The sequence below is a fragment of the Nilaparvata lugens genome, chromosome 3 (genome assembly GCF_014356525.2).
Source record: "Nilaparvata lugens isolate BPH chromosome 3, ASM1435652v1, whole genome shotgun sequence".
Lineage (NCBI taxonomy): Eukaryota > Metazoa > Arthropoda > Insecta > Hemiptera > Delphacidae > Nilaparvata > Nilaparvata lugens.
Window position 1 is genome coordinate 18,716,293 of NC_052506.1, and position 20,477 is coordinate 18,736,769.

The window sequence follows — 20,477 nt, forward strand, 5'->3', positions numbered from 1 at the left end:
GTGCTAAAAAAGTTTCAGGGTTGAAGGGCGAAAAGAAAATTAACTTTTATGATAAAATTGTAAGCATCGCGAAAATTTGTTTTTCTTCTGAATATCACTTCTCTCAGAATCATGGGACGTCGTAATGCATAATAATTTTATATCAAATTAACGGGGAGAATGTGTCTTTTCTATTGGTGTCTGGATAATTTTTATCCGACCTATAGTTATGATTTAATTAATGATTATGTTCGTCAATGTCGAGACATTTCAAGCAGAAAACATGAAATTTTTGACATGCTGGAAACTTTTTTGTTTGAAAAGATGGTGAAAGATAGAAAGGGTGGTGAAAGCGAGTAAGTTTCTCAGAAATCATTGATATTATATTTCCATTTGTCAAAAGTAGTCGGAAGATCGTATTTTGGTCTCCAAGGAATTTTAAAGTTAGGAGAGCGGCTGCATGGTATCACGGCCTACTATAGATAGAAGGCCGGAACATGTTCAATATGGCAACGTGTGGTTCAGGCCGACCAAGCTTTATTCGATATGCATAGATTCATTACACCATTAGAAAAATTGTATTTTGTAGAATCATTAGTATTATTGTATATTGTGAAATCATTTGTATTTGTTAGTAGGGATGGTAAGTATTTGATTTATGTCAATAATGTCATTATAAACCCACAAAGATATGTAAAGATAGATTAAACTATTGCTATTGGATATCAATTTTTTTCTCCATCTGTCTGCTATTGTGTGCGTTCACCTGAAGGCCTATTATTCACGTCACAGCTTCAACTGTACAGGTATTCCTGCCTGAACTGACAAGATCTCACACACTACCGTCAACAGAACGAGTGAGGGATCGTTGAAATTGAGACATTTTCCATTTCAGGATGACTCAATTGCTTTGTTAGTTATTATGAACAGCAGATAAAGTCAATGAAAATATTCTACATTTTTTCATTCAAATTTATTGACCTTAATGAGCTACTACGCCTGCACAGCTACGACAGAAGCGGCTGTCACACAAGTTCTGGCAACCATGATTAAACATATAGGAATGTTGTTGCATATTTCCTATAATACAAAATACATTGGACTAGACGAATAAGTCGACTTTAATGGAATCATGACAAATTTTTAACTGAAATATTGATAGCAACTAATGAACAAACTAATACAGGTTTGAACACCAGTTGCTTAACACATTTTCCACATGTGTGGAAAACAGCAGATGATTCGCCACATTACCTCTCCCCCCCCCCCCGCGGGCAGACTTGGCCAACTTAAATTTCATTTTTTTTGGGAATAGTATCATGATGAGTCATAGCCGGGATGACTCAGATTGTGGAGGCCGTCGAAGACGTGTCTTCTAAGAGGTTGTGGTTTCCCTGAATTCACGGGCAGAGCACAGTAAGTGGTGATCCAGGAATGGGTACACGTTCTAATGAAAGAGAAGAATTCTCTGGTGTTATCTTCTGAAGTTCTCCATTAACTTCTTGAGATCTGACCAATAACTCATAATCGAGTATTGCATTAACTGCTTCAATACGTGAAAGTGTATTAGCAAGAATGTGTTGGGTAGCTTAGACATATTGTATATACGTTAAAAGCCCCGTGATGATTAATATAATTAGTTGAGAAGAATTGGTGGAAGTTTTTCACGGTTCTGTCTGAAAGCATAGATTAAGGTTTGTGGTCTGTATAGATAGTAAAGAGATGTCCTTCTAAGAGGTGACGAAAAAGCTGCACCGCTGCATAAACAGCAAGTAGCTAACGATAGTATGCTGGCCAGCAACTTTCTTCAAAAGATTTTTTTTTTGAAAAGAAAGCAAGAGGTTTCCATAGTATACTGGCCAGCAACTTTCTCTCAAAGATAATATTTTACAAACAGCCTGTACAGGTGAACCTCTATGGTCAAACGTAACGTGATTGACTCGTCAAATATTCATACACTATTTTCTGCACAATACAATGTTGAGTATCACTCTCCAGTTACTCATTCCTACAACACATCAATAGTAAAAAGAAAACGATCAGTCAACTTGACAACGTACCTTCAACTGTTTTTGGCTCTTCAGCTATTGGCCCAAGATCGAATGTCCTTCGCCTATTTTTTGTGGGACTTTTTGTCTGATCTGCAACAAACAAATTGGAAACTTTTCAAACAATTAAAGATAATAATTAAAATAATTGAATAATTCATCAGATAGGCCATCGAAGTAACGTAAAAATTATTCTCAAAGTAAGTAAGTGGATTCGTATGGCTTTTTGATGGTGGTGAGTCCCTTGCGGAAAGGTCCCGCCTCGCCTGAATATATAGTTTAAGCCATCAATGGGCCTTACGACTGTAAGATTATTCTTAATCTACAGTATTTTTTACGCTTTAGTTTCAAGATGAAACCATCCATAATCTTAAAATCAATTAATGAAATTAAGAACCTACCTTCGTCATGAATTGCCTCTTCAGCTATTGTCTCAAGATCACCGCCCAGAGTCTTCCTCTTATTACGAGTGGAGGCTCTCTTCTCATCTACAACAGGAAAGAAAACAGAAGAGGAATTGAAGTTAAATATAAAAAGGATTCTATACAGAGTGTCCCACGATAGGAGTAACAGCCAAAGACCATAGATTCTACATTAAATTTACAACAAAAAACGTCTAGTTTACGTCTTATAGTTTTCAAGTTACATAGATTCTTGGATATTTTTGAAAAACCTCAATGACTAGAAAACTATCAGCCAAAATCTAATTCTAAGGTATGGTTGGAAAGAGGATAAAATTTTCAAAAAGATTCATATAATTTTTTGGTCTGTTTGACGTTTTTAAACTTTTTATAGGCGCATAAGTTGTAAAAGTAGATTCGTCGAGTTCAAAACCAAATTTCAGTTTGATCGCTCATAAAAGTTTTAAAACGTCGAATGAAGAAGAAAATTATACGTATCTTATTAGAATTTTCGCCTGTCTTCAGCCATACCCTTAGAATTAGATTTTGACTTACACTTTTCTAGTTTTTTTTTTTAATATCGATATATTTCAAAAACTAAGGTCGCAAAAGGAGAATATTGTACTGGATATTTCTTGTTGAAAAGATCATTTGGAAACATAGTCTGCGGCTGTTACACCTTTCGTGGGTCATTCTGTATAATTGTTTTGAGTCTGATCATGTCATTGAATTTTGCGAATATAAATGATTTGGATCGTTGAAATAGTGTTAAATCTCATGCCTACCTTCAGCATCGTTCAGCTCTTCAACAGGATCAAGTTTAGAATCTGCGGCTTTTCTCTTATTTCGAGCAGCAGGTTTCTTTTGGTCTGCAACAAACAAAAAATAGAAAAATGAATGAATTGATTGAAATATTTGCTAACACTTATTTTTGGATTCTTGAAACAATTTAGAAAGATGGAGTAGATAGTTGGAAGAATGATCATTTAATTACACTTAAATTCACAAGAACCACCTCAATTGGATTCTCCTTGAAACCAACAAACTTACTGGCTTAATTTTTGACTTCAATCATAGTTGGCTCGTATTCTAGAGGCAAAAATAAATCATTGACTAATTCCATGTAAAAGCTGGGCAGCACTTCAAAAAGTGCATTTTGAAAACTAAGGGACATTCACATTAACAATGCAATTCATATTGATTCAATAAATGGAAATCAAACAAAAAAAAAGCTTAAATATAATTGTTTAAAAGTTTGGCAATTGAGTACTACAGGCACAGCCCAACTATTATTCATGACTTATTGAAAGCGTTATATGCTTTTTACAGAATAAAAAGTGACTAAATTTGAACATTATAAGTTGGAGTATTAAAGACTAAGATAAAATAAAGTTTGTAATTATTATGAAGGTAAGTTGGGACAGACTTTTGATGAAGCTGGAACATGTTGGCAACTTATTTCCAAGAAAACGTTCTGCTCAAATAATGACAAATAAGATAATATAAACATAAAATATCTTCACCTTTATTCGGACCTTTTTTCAAAACTCTCCTAGTTTCTGCCACTTTATTTGCACCATCTCTATCCACATGAATTTTCGAATTTATTCTAGTTTCTGGAAGAAATCCGTTGTACAGATTATAATCATTGTCATTCAGAAGTTAGTGTTAAAAAAATTCATGATTAAATAGCATTTATTAAACGAGCGTTAGCGAATTCTCACTTTTGACTTACTGAAGGCCGAAGTCGTTGTCCATCTGCTTGTATGTTCTATAATAACTTCGGAAAGAATTGATCAATCAGCTTCAAATATTGAACAAGTATTCTTCGTACGTTTTTACTGGTCAAGTTCGTTGGACAACAAAATTGACCCATTTCTTCATCCTTTTTCAAGATATAGATATAATATTGAAAGTGCATAGTGCAAAGTGCATAATGACAAACCACAAAATTTGTTGTGGTTTGTCATTATTTAATCAGCTGAAGAATCCATTGCATGCAATTACAACAGTTTTTCCATTCATTCAAAACATCAGCTGAGACTATTTGGGAGCTATCACACTGACAGTCCTTCAAGCGCTGACACATAATTTCAGCTGGTTAATATACAACATGATTTACAACTTTTACATCAACAAACTGATACAAGTTGAGATATCAATGTGCGGTTTTCGCCATTGGAACTCGCTATCGAAATCATCTTTCACATGACCACTTTCTCATTAAAAAAATAATAATTTGGATTCATATGAGGGACAAGGATGTTGAAGCGAAAAAGTAATTTTCAATTTCAAATAGGATCCCCAATAAAACCTATTGTCAATTTTTTCTTGTAAGAGAAATATTTAGCTGGTTCAATAATTTTCATCAACTCTGTATAATTAAGAGTTGCGGGTTTCAAATATTACATTACAATACATGAGCAAGTTCTCCAACCCAGGGGGTCACTATTATTGATAAGGTATAAATTAGAACTATCTGATAAAAAAGAACAACCAATTATGTGTGGGTGGAGCTATGCGCTCTACTCAGATAAACGCGAAATTAGATCATAAAGTGATCAACTACCGTATTTGCCAACTGTTACATTAATGTGAGAGTGGACTTAATTTCTCCCGATCTGGTAGTGAAGAGCTTCAAGAAATTCTGCATCTCCAATAGCCTAGATGGAGACAAAATTTTGCCGAGTGGGATGGCGAATATGTTGTAGTAGAAGACGATGTTCAATCTGAAGAGGGAGATTCAAGCAGCGATGAAAGTTCACAGTGACGTATCCAGGGGGGATATGGGGGTTAATATGGGGATGTATCCCCCCCCCCCCCCGAAATGGAACCTGATTTTTTTGTGGCTGGATCAGCCACAAAAATTAGCATCTAATACCATATTTTAGTTATATTCATATACAAATACAATATTGTACTATGAAGTCGAGAAATATATAAGGGATGAGAGAATAGCACTGTAATAGCAATGATAATAATGAGCTATTTTCTTATAGACAGTGACGAGTGGTCTAGTGCGTGGGGACTGGATAGCAGGGGATAGAGAAACTACAGATAGATAGCACTTCAAAGATAGATCACTTTTAACCATCTATTATTATAAAGAAAATTCAATTTATGTTGCCCTAGTTGATTATAGTTTATTCAGTTTCATGCATATTCTTAAATAAAGCTTGGAATAGTGCTTTATTGAAGCCAAAATTTAAGCATTATAACTTGTTATCCGAATAATAATGAGTAGGCCTTCTACAAAATCACTATATTTTTTTTAACAATCGAATGGCAAATAAAATTCTACTCCATTCCATTCTATTATTTATTTAATCAAAAACCAATAGGTCTATGAAATTTTCAAGGGAAAATCGTAATAATAAGTGGCCTACTGATCACCAAAAAAACTTGAATGGAATGTTTGTTCTCAAGTGGAAAATGCGTGAAATCGCACCAAATTGAAGGTATATTTTCAAAATTTTCCGGGCGAGGTTGAAATTTACCGTACACCCCACACCCACCGGTGTCTTCTTCAAAGTTTAAGTTCTTTCTACTCCAATGTTATATTACCACCCCCCCCCCCGAATTTTCCGGCTACGCCACTGAAAGTTGGGATAAGGTTGAACAGTAAGTAAGCATTTCATAATATACTGTATTTCTTCATTGTACGCAAACTTCTAAATACGGTTTCCTCATTCATTAATTAAATATTTCGTAGATGAATAATCATTAAACGGAGTTTTCAATATAAACCTTTAATATTATTTATATTTTGTTTTTTTCATGAGCTCAACTCTCGAATTTGAGGTTTGCGTCTTACAAGGGAGCGCGTGGTACGCGAGCAAATACATTATTTTCTCTCATGATGAGAAAAGTCTTATCGATAGAATTATCCCGCCTTGTTTTATGCCCTGAGCCGTTATAAACCAATCAAGATAGATTCTAAACATTTCAAACTTGTAATAGGTTGCAGTTGTAAACGGTTTCTACAATGAAATACGGTAGGTATGCTAGAAACATTATTACAAGGGTTAAAACAGTTACCTTCTGGAGTATCTTCTGGAGCAGCTTCAGCTTCTTCTGCGGTCTCTTTCTTCTTTCCACGAGTTGATTTTGCTGGCTTTTTATCTAAAAGAGGAAGAACGACAACTATTATTTTTCATGAGTAGGAACTATTTTCATAAATATGAAAATAGATCAAATAAAATGGATATTTACTAAAACTAAATATAAAAATAGAATAAATATGAATATTTGATCCCAAATATTTAAGCAAACTAATTCTCTGTTTACTGTATAATGGATTATTTTCGATATAATATACTGAATAAATTAAATTGATTATGACCAAATTAAATTATATTGAGTGAGCCTAATGTACTGAGATAAGAGTCACCCATGATATATGCAAAAATGTGAAATAGGTATAGTTTGTATTCAATACTATTATTTATTTAATCAAAAACCAATAGGTCTATGAAATTTTCAAGGGAAAATCGTAATAATAAGTGGCCTACTGATCACCAAAAAAACTTGAATGGAATGTTTGTTCTCAAGTGGAAAATGCGTGAAATCGCACCAAATTGAAGGTATATTTTCAAAATTTTCCGGGCGAGGTTGAAATTTACCGTACACCCCACACCCACCGGTGTCTTCTTCAAGTTTAAGTTCTTTCTACTCCAATGTTATATTACCACCCCCCCCCCGAATTTTCCGGCTACGCCACTGAAAGTTGGGATAAGGTTGAACAGTAAGTAAGCATTTCATAATATACTGTATTTCTTCATTGTACGCAAACTTCTAAATACGGTTTCCTCATTCATTAATTAAATATTTCGTAGATGAATAATCATTAAACGGAGTTTTCAATATAAACCTTTAATATTATTTATATTTTGTTTTTTTCATGAGCTCAACTCTCGAATTTGAGGTTTGCGTCTTACAAGGAGCGCGTGGTACGCGAGCAAATACATTATTTTCTCTCATGATGAGAAAAGTCTTATCGATAGAATTATCCCGCCTTGTTTTATGCCCTGAGCCGTTATAAACCAATCAAGATAGATTCTAAACATTTCAAACTTGTAATAGGTTGCAGTTGTAAACGGTTTCTACAATGAAATACGGTAGGTATGCTAGAAACATTATTACAAGGTTAAAACAGTTACCTTCTGGAGTATCTTCTGGAGCAGCTTCAGCTTCTTCTGCGGTCTCTTTCTTCTTTCCACGAGTTGATTTTGCTGGCTTTTTATCTAAAAGAGGAAGAACGACAACTATTATTTTTCATGAGTAGGAACTATTTTCATAAATATGAAAATAGATCAAATAAAATGGATATTTACTAAAACTAAATATAAAAATAGAATAAATATGAATATTTGATCCCAAATATTTAAGCAAACTAATTCTCTGTTTACTGTATAATGGATTATTTTCGATATAATATACTGAATAAATTAAATTGATTATGACCAAATTAAATTATATTGAGTGAGCCTAATGTACTGAGATAAGAGTCACCCATGATATATGCAAAAATGTGAAATAGGTATAGTTTGTATTCAATACTGCAGAGTTTTGAAAATAAAATACAGTACTGTAATTACAATAGCTGACAATAATTCATCAACTTACCATCATCATTTTTCGGCTCTTCTGTGACCGGTGTCACATCTGAATCAGCAGTTTCTCTCTTATTTCTAGGAGGACTTTTCACCTCATCTGCAACAAGGAACAAGACAGTTGAAAACTGAATATCATCATAATTAATCGTGAAAAATTGATAGAAAATCCATTTTCTGTTACACAATGTTGAAAGAAGAAATCTCATTTCATTAATGCTCAAAGTGTTAAATTGTATCCGGCAGTTTCAATTAATTTAGATTCAAATCAAACGCACACAGCAACAGACAATGGGAAAATCCCTCCCTAGGCGTTCGAAAGATGCAACGTACACAACCGGACGTCTGTCTGCATATGTCTAAACGGAACACGTGACATCCTTTTTAAAAATATTTATTAAAGAATCAAACCGGCATAGAGACTGCCTAAAATACAGAAATGAGACAAAGATTCTTATAGTTTGTGTAAAATAAGTTGAGACTTGGCCCTTCATCCGACGATTCGTGTAAAATTGCAACTTTCTCAAATTTCCAATTCAACGTCAGAATTGGATGTAGAATATTATCCCCGATATCCTAGTAGTGCTAAAAAAGTTTCAGGGGTTGAAGGATAAAAAGAAAATCAACTTTTATGATAAAATTGTAAACATCGTGAAAATAATTTTGTTATTCTTCTGAATATCACTTCTCTCAGAATCATGGGGCGTCGTAATGCATAATAATTTTACATCAAATTAACGGGGAGAATGTGTCCTTTCTATTGGTGTCTGGATAATTTTTATCCGACGTATAGTTATGTTTTAATATTAATGATTATGTTCGTCAATGTCAAGACATTTCAAGCAGAAAACATGAAATTTTTGACATGTTGGAAACTTTTTTGTTTGAAAAGATAAATGGGTGGTGAAAGCGAGAAAGTTTCTCAGAAATAATTGAAATTATCTTTTCCTACAGTTACCCGAAAAAGTGCTCATTCCCGCATCAATTATAGTACGCAAAATACCTTATTCCCACACCCAGTGCAGGAAAGTAGATTTGAGTGCGGCAAAGACTTTGTCGCACTCCAAATTTGCAACATAACAACACAAAATAGTTAACACGCTTTATGACGGTAGAGTGCGGCAAAGTAAAAGAAATGTTGGTAAAAACCTGAATATGTGCTGGCTGGAAATTTTTGTAAAACAGCTGATTATTACCGTGGGATATTGAATAACGAACAGTAAATAAACAAGAAGTTTTGATAGTATTCAATATCAGTATTTTATTTCTATTCAAGTTATCATGAACGATTTTTTATGTGTGAGATGCCTATATTTTTAACTGGAAGACATTGGAATCATTTTTATGATCAAGGAATCAAGTATTTTTATATCTTCAATTACTTTTGTGGTTAGGTTTCTCTTATTACTGACACTAACGTTATATTTTCAAAACAATAATTTTATCCATTAGGTTTGAAACATAAATATTTACACTTTGAAAAAAGTTATTCAGTTCTTCAACTCCCCGAAACATCTCTACTCACATTTTCGTAGAACAACTTCAATGAATGCCGTTGATGAATTAGAAACAGAATACAGAATAGATTTATTGAATACCGTAATCAAAAACACAATACAATATATTGTTTACTCAACAGTGACTTGAATGATTGACGTTCAGAATTACAGGTAAATGTAATGTCTATATAATATAATTTAATCACGTTTTAAATAATGCAGTAAGCCTATAACCTTAATTATACGTTTCATGCTGCTACTGGGCGATTGGCCAGAAAAGCAGAAAGGCCAAATTGACACGTTTACTAATGTATTTACAAGAAAAAAAAAACAAGCTGAAACTATATTTTTACATTAATTGTGTATATCATTCAGACTCAAAATTGAGGATATTTGGAACTGGAATAAAAAGTACACATGAAAATTTCATAGAATGGTCAGGTTAGAAGTCTGTCCTGAGGGCTGATCACTAGCCTAATCCTTGATCAGTCCTGGGCCTATTAAATTATTTATTTATTTACATTAATAGACAAATTAAAACATAAGCTTACAGCTTTGATCGCATAGACAAATTAATCAATAAACCAAATTAATGGGCACCGTTTAAGTATAAGCAAAGTTTTGCTGCCTAACTTTTGTGTTTTCGGATAGGAGAATATTAAACTGTTAGTCACGGGTGTTTTCGGATAGGAGAATATTAAACTGTTAGTCACGGGTGAAGTATAATGTTTTTGAGGCTCATTATCCAGACAAGTGCCATTTCTAGACTTGCTGATGACTTCTTGTAGAGGAAGTATTATTATAATTGAATCTCATATAACTTTATAATATTCATTCTATTGTCATTCAGACTGAGTTTGAAATAATTCTGTTGTGGAATGGTTGCAATATTTATTATCAGCATTAAAAATACTAAAGATTTGCACAAACAAACATTTTATTTGGTGTAGGACAAGTTCACCGTCTATTACTGACTTTTCACATTCTATGGTAACTGTAGGAAAAATTTAATGTGCAACACGTGCGCAAAGTTTCTTTGCTGCACTCAAGAAACCATCATTCCGCACTCGCCTACGGCTCGTGCGTAAACGTTTCTTACGGTGCAGCAAAGTGGCACTTTGCGCACTAGTTGCACAAATAACTATTTCATTTGTCAAAAGTAGTCGGAAGATCGTATTTTGGTCTCCAAGGAATTTTAAAGTTAGGAGAGAGGCTGCATGGTATGCATTGTATACCAAATTGTATGCTAAAAGCTTGCAATTTACGAGATATTTGACTGAATATTATTTCAAACGTAAGCAGCTGATTGCCTCTGGAAAGGCTGTAATGAAACACTGCTTAGATTATTCGAGGCGAGGTTGTCATTTTCACTATTCATAATCATGTGGCTTGCAGTTGTTGAATTTTTCAGTCGATCTGTATTGTGTTTTTGTTGATCCCAGCCATTGATTGCATATGGTGGCACACAATTCAGCCGCTATCCTTGACTTTGACACTCCTTAGAGGAAAAAATACGTTCTTCCGAGTACGTTTGAGAATCGGAAAAATAATTTCAATTATTTTTGAGAAACTTTCTCGCTTTCACTACCCACTTATCTAGCATGTCGAAAATGTCATGTTTTCTGCTCGAAACGTCTCGATATTGACGAACATAATCATTAAAACATAACTATATTCGGATGAAAATTATCCAGACACCAATAGAAAGGACACATTCTCCCCGTTAATTCTATATAAAATTATTATGCATTACGACGCCCTATGATTCTGAGAGAAGTGATATTCAGAAGAAAAACACATTTTCGCGATGTTTACAATTCTATCATAAAAGTTAAATTTCCTTTTAATCATTCAACCCTGAAACTTTTTTAGTACTACTAGGATATCGGGGATGATATTCTACATCCAATTCTATCGTTGAATTGGAAATTTGAGAAAGTTGTAATTTGGCAACCTTGTAATTTCGTCGGATGGAGGGCCAAGTCTCAACTTATTTTACACAAACTATAGTTACTAGACGTTATATACTATTCTAAGTGCTGTATCAGCTACTGCACAATAACAATGGATATAACTTGCGACTGCAAGCAAAATTTTTCCTCCATCTGTCTGCTGTTGTGTGCGTTCACCTGAAGGTCTGACATTCACGTCACGGCTTCAACTGTACAGGTATTCCTGCCTGAACTGACAAGATCTCACACACTACCGTCAACAGAACGAGTGAGGGGTCGATGAAATTGAGATTTTTTTCATTTCAGGTTGACTCAATTGCTTTGTTGGTTATTATGAACAGCAGATAAAGTCAATGAAAATATTCTACATTTTTTCATTCATTTTATTCATCTTCATGTGCTACTACGCCTGCACAGCTACGACAAAAGCGGCTGTCACATAAGTTCTGGCAACCCTGATTAAACATATAGGAATGTTGTTGCATATTTCCTATAATGCAAAATACATTGGACTAGATGAATAAGTCGACTTTAATGGAATGATGACAAATTTTGAACTGAAATATTGATAACAACTAATGAACAAACTAATACCGGTTGAATACCAGTTGCTTAACACATTTCCACACGTGTGGGGAAACAGCAGATGATTCTCCACATCACTCCCCCAGGCAGACTTGATCAACTTGAATTTCAAAGTTCCTTTTTTGGGAATAGTATCATGATGAGTCATGACCGGGATGACTAAGTTTATGGAGGCTGTCGAAGACGTGTCGTCTAAGAGGTTGTGCAATATACGGTCAAGGTTTCCCTGTATTCAAAGAGCGTAACACAGTAAGTAGTGATCCAGGAATGGGTACACGTTCTAATGAAAGAGAAGAATTCTCTGGTGTTATCTTCTGAAGTTCTCCATTAACTTCTTGAGATCTGACCAAAAACTCATAATCGAGTATTGCATTAACTGCTTCAATACGTGAAAGTGTATTAGCAAGAATGTGTTGGGTAGCTTAGACATATTGTATATACGTTAAGAACCCCGTGATGATTAATATAATTAGTTGAGATGAATTGGTGGAAGTTTTTCACGGTTCTGTCTGAAAGCATAGATTAAGGTTTGCGGTCTGTATAGATAGTAAAGAGATGTCCTTCTAAGAGGTGACGAAAAAGCTGCACCGCTGCATAAACAGCAAGTAGCTCACGATAGTATGCTGGCCAGCAACTTTCTTTAATAGATTTTTTTTTGAAAAGAAAGCAAGAGGTTTCCATAGTATACTGGCCAGCAACTTTCTCTCAAAGATAATATTTTACAAACAGCCTGTACAGGTGAACCTCTATGGTCAAACGTAACGTGAATGACTCGTGAAATATTCATACACTATTTTCTTCACAATATAATGTTGAGTATCACTCTCCAGTTATTCATTCCTACAACACATCAATAGTAAAACGAAAACGATCAGTCAACTTTACAACGTACCTACAACTGTTTTTGGCTCTTCAGCTATTGGCCCAAGATCGAATGTCCTTCGCCTATTTTTTGTGGGACTTTTTGTCTGATCTGCAACAAACAAATTGGAAACTTTTCAAACAATTAAAGATAATAATTAATATAATTGAATAATTCATCAGATAGGCCATCGAAGTAACGTAAAAATTATTCTCAAAGTAAGTAAGTGGATTCGTATGGCTTTTTGATGGTGGTGAGTACCTTGCGGAAAGGCCCCGCCTCGCCTGAAAATATAGTTTAAGCCGTCAATGGGCCTCACGACTGTAAGATTACTCTTAATCTACAGTATTTTTTACGATTTAGTTTCAAGATGAAACCATCCATAATCTTAAAATCAATTAATGAAATTAAGAACCTACCTTCGGCATGAATTGCCTCTTCAGCTATTGTCTCAAGATCACCGCCCAGAGTCTTCCTCTTATTACGAGTGGAGGCTCTCTTCTCATCTACAACAGGAAAGAAAACAGAAGAGGAATTGAAATTAAATATAAAAAGGATTCTATACAGAGTGTCCCACGATAGGAGTAACAGCCAAAGACCATAGATTCTACATTAAATTTACAACAAAAACGTCGAGTTTACGTCTTATAGTTTTCAAGTTACATAGATTCTAGGATATTTTTGAAAAACCTCAATGACTAGAAAACTATCAGCCAAAATCTAATTCTAAGATATGGTTGGAAAGAGGATAAAATTTTTAAAAAGATTCATATAATTTTTTGGTTTGTTTGACGTTTTTAAACTTTTTATAGGCGCATAAGTTGTAAAAGTAGATTCGTCGAGTTCAAAACCAAATTTCAAACAGTTTGATCGCTCATAAAAGTTTTAAAACGTCGAATGAAGAAGAAAATTATACGTATCTTATTAGAATTTTCTCCTGGCTTCAGCCATACCCTTGGAATTAGATTTTGACTTACACTTTTCTAGTTTTGAACTCGACGAATCTACTTTTACAACTTATGCGCCTATAAAAAGTTTAAAAACGTACCCTTAGCCCGTCAGCCATACCCTTAGAATTAGATTTTGACTTACACTTTTCTAGTTTTTTTTTTTAATATCGATATATTTCAAAAACTAAGGTCGCAATAGGAGAATATTGTACTGGATATTTCTTGTTGAAAAGATCATTTGGAAACATAGTCTGCGGCTGTTACACCTTTCGTGGGTCATTCTGTATAATTGTTTTGAGTCTGATCATGCCATTGAATTTTGCGAAAATAAATGAATTGGATTGTTGAAATAGTGTTAAATCTCATGCCTACCTTCAGCATCGTTCAGCTCTTCAACAGGATCAAGTTTAGAATCTGCGGCTTTTCTCTTATTTCGAGCAGCAGGTTTCTTTTGGTCTTCAACAAACAAAAAATAGAAAAATGAATGAATTGATTGAAATATTTGCTAACACTTATTTTTGGATTCTTGAAACAATTAACAAAGATGGAGTAGATAGTTGGAAGAATGATCATTTAATTACACTTAAATTCACAAGAACCACCTCAATTGGATTCTCCTTGAAACCAACAAACTTACTAACTTAATTTTTGACTTCAATCATTTTTGGCTCGTATTCTATTGGCAAAAATAAATCATTGACTAATTTTATGTAAAAGCTGGGCAACACTTCAAAAAGTGCATTTTGAAAACTAAAGGACATTCAGACTTAGTACATTCATATTCACAATGCAATTCATCAAGAGTATTAAGTGAAAATAGTAAAATGAGGCTTTACAAAACTCTGATCAGACCTATTGTATGCTATGGTTCTGAGTCATGGACAATGACTAAGAAAGACGAAGAGGCATTGAGGGTATTTGAGAGAGGAATTGTCAGGAACATTTTTGGTGCGGTAAGGGTAGCAGCGGATACATGGAGGAGAAGGAGCAATGCAGAGGTAGAGGAAGCACTGCAGGGTGAGAATATTGTTAGATTTGTCAAGGCCCAGAGAATAAGATGGCTTGGCCATGTGTGGAGAATGGATAATGAGAGGCTTCCAAGAGCAAAACTGAATGGAAAAATAGATGGACCTAGAAGGAGAGGTCGTCCAAGAAAGAGATGGATAGATGGTGTGGAGGAGGACCTTAGAGTGATGGAAGTGAGAAACTGGAGGGAGTTTTGAATTCATATTCACAATGCAATCATATTGATACAATAAATGGACATCAAACAAAAAACCTTAATATAATTTTTACAAGTTTGGCAATTGAGTACTACAGGCACAGCCCAACTATTATTTATAACTTATTGAAAGCATTAAGTGCTTTTTACAAAATAAAAAGTGTCTAAAATTGAACATTATAAGTTGGAGGTATTTAAAGACTAAGATAAAATAAAGTTTGTAATTATTATGAAGGTAAGTTGTACATTTGTTTTGATGAAGCTGAAACATGTTGGTAACTATAAGAGCATTTCCAAGTGAACGTTCTGCTGAAGTGATGACAAATAAGATAATATAAACTAATGATAAACAATTATAATGACAAACATAAAATATCTTCACCTTTATTCGGACCTTTTTTCAAAACTCTCCTACTTTCTGCCACTTTATTTGCACCATCTCCATCCAATTGAATTTTCGAATTTATTTTAGTTTCTGGAAGAAAACCGTTGTACAGATTATATTCATTGTCATTCGGAAGTTAGTGTTTTTTAAAAAAAATCATGTTTAAATAGCATTTATTGATCGAGCGTCAGCGAGTTCTTACTTCTGACTTACTGAAGGCCATAGCATAGCCACTTCTAATACAAGGCCGCGGCCTACGATGTTGCAACGTCGCAGTGTAGGCCTAGAATCTAAAGCTGCGTACACATACTCGTGCTTCCAACCCGCACCGAGCACGCTCATCCCTCGTACCGCCCTCGTACCGCCCTCGTTCCTCCATCGAACCACAGTCGCACCGCCCACGCACCCATCATGAACGTTACGGAAGATGTTAGATCTTCTCGCGTTCCCCGGTCGAACCATTGTTGCTCGCCGGTCGATCATCAATCGCTCTGCTGGAGTGACGTTCGGTTGCGGAGCAGAGCGACAGTCTGTACGCACCTTAATACATGATTGGTGAAAAAGATCAGCTGGTATTTTTTAAAATCTTTTTCACCAATCATATATTAGATTCTAGGCCTAGCCTACACTGCGACGATGCAATATCGTAGGCCGCGGCCTTGTATTAGAGGTGGCTATGGCCATAGTCGTTGTCCGTCTGCTTGTATGTTCTACAATATATTCGAAAAGAATTGATCAATCAGCTTCAAATTTTGAACACGTATTCTTCAACCGTTTTACAGGTCAATTTTGTTGGACAACAAAATTGACCCACTCCTTCGTCCTTTTTCAGGATATGAAAATAACATTGAAAGTGCATAAGGAAAAAAATTGTTGTGATTTATCATTTAGTCAGCTGAAGAATTCATTGCATGCAATTACAACAGTTTTTCCATTCATTCATAACATCAGCTGAGGCTATTTGGGAGCTATCACACTGACAGTCCTTCAAGCTCTGACACATGATTTCAGCTGGTTAATATACAACATGATTTACAACTTTTACATCAACAAACTGATATTGGTTCAAATATCAATGAGCAGTTTTCGCCATTGGAACTCGCTATCGAAATCATCTATCACATAACCACTTTCTCATTAAAATGAAAAAATGAATTTGGATTCATATGAGGGACAAAGATGTTGAAGCGACAGAGTTATTTTTCATTTGAAATAGGATCCCCAACAAAACCTACTATCAAATTATTCTTGTAAGAGAAATATTTAGCTGTTTCCATAATTTTCACCAACTCCATATAATTAAAAGTTGGGGGTTTCAAATATTACTATACAAAAGTTCATGAGCGAATTCTCCAACCCAGGGGTCACTAGTAGATAATTATTTATAGGGTACCTTCCGATTAATACATAAAAGCGAACAGCCAATTTTTGTAGGTGGAGCTATGCGCTATACTCAGATAAACTTGAAATTGGATCTTAAGGTGATCAACTATTGTATTTGCCAACAGTGACATTAATGTGTGTGTGGACTTTATTTCACCCGGTCTGGTAGGGAGAGCTTCAAGAAATTCTGCATCTGAGATACCATGAAGTAGAAGACTATGTCAAATCTGAAGAAGGAGATTGAAGCAGCGACGAAAGTTGGGTAAAAAGATAATCAGTAAATTAGCAATTCCTAATATATTTATTGAATGTAGATTTATCCTAACTTTTAAATATGGTAATTCACGTTTCCTCATTCATTATTTTTTTTTCATAAGAATAACTCTCGAATTGCGTCTTACAAGGGAGCAAATACATTTTTTTCTCTCATTATCACAACACAATCATGATGATAAGAGTCTTATCGATAGAACTATCCTGACTTATTTTATTCCCTAAGGGTTGTAAACCAATCCTGTTAGATTCTAATCATATCATATATTGGTTGCAGTTGTAAACGGTTTCTACAATGAAATACGGTAGGTATGCTGAAACGTTATTGCAAGGATTAAAACAGTTACCTTCTGGAGCAGCTTCAGTTTCTTCTGCGGTCTCTTTCTTCTTTCCTCGAGCTGATTTTGCTGGCTTTTTATCTAAAAGAGGAAGATCGACAACTATTATTTTTAATGAATAGGAACTAACATTGAGATCATGGAATGGAGACAGTATGGTAAAGTGGATTCTCGATAATGTTCAGTAAAACCAATTTAAATTTCAATATCAAAGGTCCTATTATTAACTAAACAATTAATACTATCTACAACACAAAATGAAACCAAATTTTGAAAGAAGTTTTAAACACTAACGTGAAGTGATTTAGTTGCGATACTGGAATTGAAACATTCAACGGCGTACAACAGGGCAGTTCATTGTCACCACTACTTTTTATTGTTGTAATGGACCAGATAATGAAAAACATCAAAGGAAAACTGAGAAAGTTTCAAGCATATGCATTCGCCGATGATGTTGTCATATGGGGAAACACAGAACAGAAAGCACAGCAGCAATTGGATCTATGGTATCAAGAGTTCAAAGAGTTTGGTATGAAAATCAGTAAGAGCAAGACAGTGGTACTGAAAGTGAGTAGAGACAACCGCCCATGCACCATCACACTAGAAGGACAGAGAGTTGAGACTGTGGAAGATTTTAGCTATCTGGGTAGCATGTTGGACAGAGAGGGCAGAAACGACAAGGAAGTAATAAACAGAGTACGGAAGGGAGCCCAATTTTACCAACAAGTAAGGACACTTCTGTGGAATAAGGAAATACCACTCAAGACCAAACAAACTCTTTACAGTAGCTACTATGTGCCGATTGCCAGCTACAGCTTGGAGGCCTGTACCACAAACAGGAGAGAGGAGAGCAGGCTGCAGGCGGGGGAGATGAAGTTCTTGCGGACATGCGTGCAGAAGACGAGGAGAGATAGAGTGAGGAACGACGAAATAAGGAAGGAGGTGGAGCAGAGGGAGACCCTATTGACCCACATTTCAAATGCAAGGCTGAAGTGGTACGGACATGTGGAAAGAATGGAGAATACTAGAACGGCGAAGGTGTGGCTACACGGAGAGGTGGAGGGAAGACGACCTAGAGGAAGACCAAGAAGATGATGGCGAGACCAGGTTAGGAGTGAGATCCAAGAGAGAGGACTGGACTGGAGGAGGTTGGAGGAGGAGAGGAGCTACTTGGACAGACAGACATGGCGAGGCATCGTAAACCGCACCCGGGCAACTGGAGACGGACATCGATAATGATGATGATGATGACTGGAATTGAGTTTCATAAATTCCTAATTCTATGGAGTTTCATAAATTCCCAATTCTCTTAATTTTATTAGAAAAAAGCACGACTAAGTACTCTTTACACGGCATAGATGGCCTGACACTTGAAAGACAGCTTAATAATCTCTTGCATTATAATATTGATATGCTCAATGAGTTTTGTCCTTGTTACGTTGTGTATGGAAGAGTATTGTGCATGGAAGAGGAGGATTGCACTGGAAGTCTCACAACAAATAATCACTAACGAGTCACGCTAAAATAAAACACAAAATGCTTCCGATCTATATTGATTTTTGTTAGGATAGTATTATGTTCTAAATAATTAAAACTCGTTCTCATCTCATAGAAGTACCTACGTGTTGAAATGAGAGTGGGCATCTCGAAATAATCTATGAATTTTCATCATAAAGAATTGAAGAAAATTTCAAATGAGGATGTTCTAGGACTGGTATAAACATGTTAAACTAATAATGTGAAATTGATAAATACCTGCTCCTTTCGCTTTTTTGGTGTTGGGACTTTTTTTATTTGAAATGTTTTTCTTTCCTTTCTTAGAAAATTGGAAATCACCATCGTCGTCATCATCCAGATCTATAAAGACGAAATTTCATTAGTTTTTCTATTGTATTAAGATGATTTTTGTATTGTATTGAACGATACATTTTATTACATGGTCAAGCTTATTAATTGATTACATCTCAAAGATTGTATTAAATCTTTTACTTTTCATATTCTTCAACTGAAGTTTTCTGCAGTTGCCTATTGAACTAAACGCTGAATCAATTATATCTAATCTCGGAAATGTATTTTTGAAACTGCGAACCGTATTTTTGAATTGACCGTATGACGATTAGAAATAGGAGTTATATTTGAATTAATTGGAGAGTAAAATTATAAAATACTCAATTTAGACTTCTACATTACAATAAGTGAAAATCGAACGTTCTAAGAAATCGTTATTGAATTATTAAATTATCTAGTCAGAAGAATTACGAATTTTAGAGTTAGTAACATACTCGATATTTATTACATTCATTTCATAGTCAAGTGTTTACAGAAAGTGAATCATCGCGTATCCTTTTCTAAAAAAGGAAACATTGATGAGTTCAGACCTAGGCCTAACTGTTCTGTGTGGATACAATACAATACGGTATTACATAATGAAAATCATAATTTACAAGTCACCTTCATACTGTTGAAGAATTCTTTAGTTAGTAGTTAACGCATAATGAGCTGAATAGTTTCAAACAATCACTGGAGAGCACATATGTGACATAGCGGGAGGAATATTTCAAGTAGTCACGATCCCGGGATCGGGTGAGCATCAAGGTAAACATTCTTTAAAAGTAAGGATAGTGTGGTGGAGATCAGCTAATCAGCATTTTTCAGACAGGGCTTCCCACCGCAACCATATTCTCAAGTATTCTTACATTTTTATGTATCTTAACTTGTTTATTAGGAGGTGCGAATTCTGTTGCACTCACATTACTAAATACTAATCCATTTCCCACATCTAGAATCATTGGATTATGTGAGTGCATTTCAGTTATCAGTAATTTTTTATCTAATTGAATAGGAGACCAAATTTTATAGAGTTAGTAGGAGTAGAATCGGGAAATTATTTGTGCGTGTGAGTTCATGTATAGTGAGTTTTATTAAAGCATATGTGAGTGTTTCTGAAAAGTCCAAGTTTGAATATTGCTAAAATGGTGAGTGCCGAAC

The 20,477-nt window shown here is 34.9% G+C and overlaps 1 protein-coding gene across 1 annotated transcript in view; it reads right to left on the reverse strand.

Annotated features, from left to right (window-relative positions):
• LOC111055634 (titin) overlaps positions 1–20,477 on the reverse strand; it is a 56,306-nt gene that overhangs the window by 24,046 nt on the left and 11,783 nt on the right. Inside the window, exons 6-17 of the mRNA XM_039422728.1 lie at positions 19,245–19,346; positions 17,499–17,570; positions 15,493–15,585; positions 14,261–14,344; positions 13,358–13,444; positions 12,969–13,049; positions 8,054–8,140; positions 7,588–7,671; positions 3,952–4,044; positions 3,214–3,297; positions 2,429–2,515; positions 2,040–2,120 (exon numbers count right to left, since the gene is read on the reverse strand). Coding sequence (XP_039278662.1) covers positions 2,040–2,120; positions 2,429–2,515; positions 3,214–3,297; positions 3,952–4,044; positions 7,588–7,671; positions 8,054–8,140; positions 12,969–13,049; positions 13,358–13,444; positions 14,261–14,344; positions 15,493–15,585; positions 17,499–17,570; positions 19,245–19,346 — 1,035 coding nt within the window. The remainder of the gene's footprint in view (positions 1–2,039; positions 2,121–2,428; positions 2,516–3,213; positions 3,298–3,951; positions 4,045–7,587; positions 7,672–8,053; positions 8,141–12,968; positions 13,050–13,357; positions 13,445–14,260; positions 14,345–15,492; positions 15,586–17,498; positions 17,571–19,244; positions 19,347–20,477) is intronic.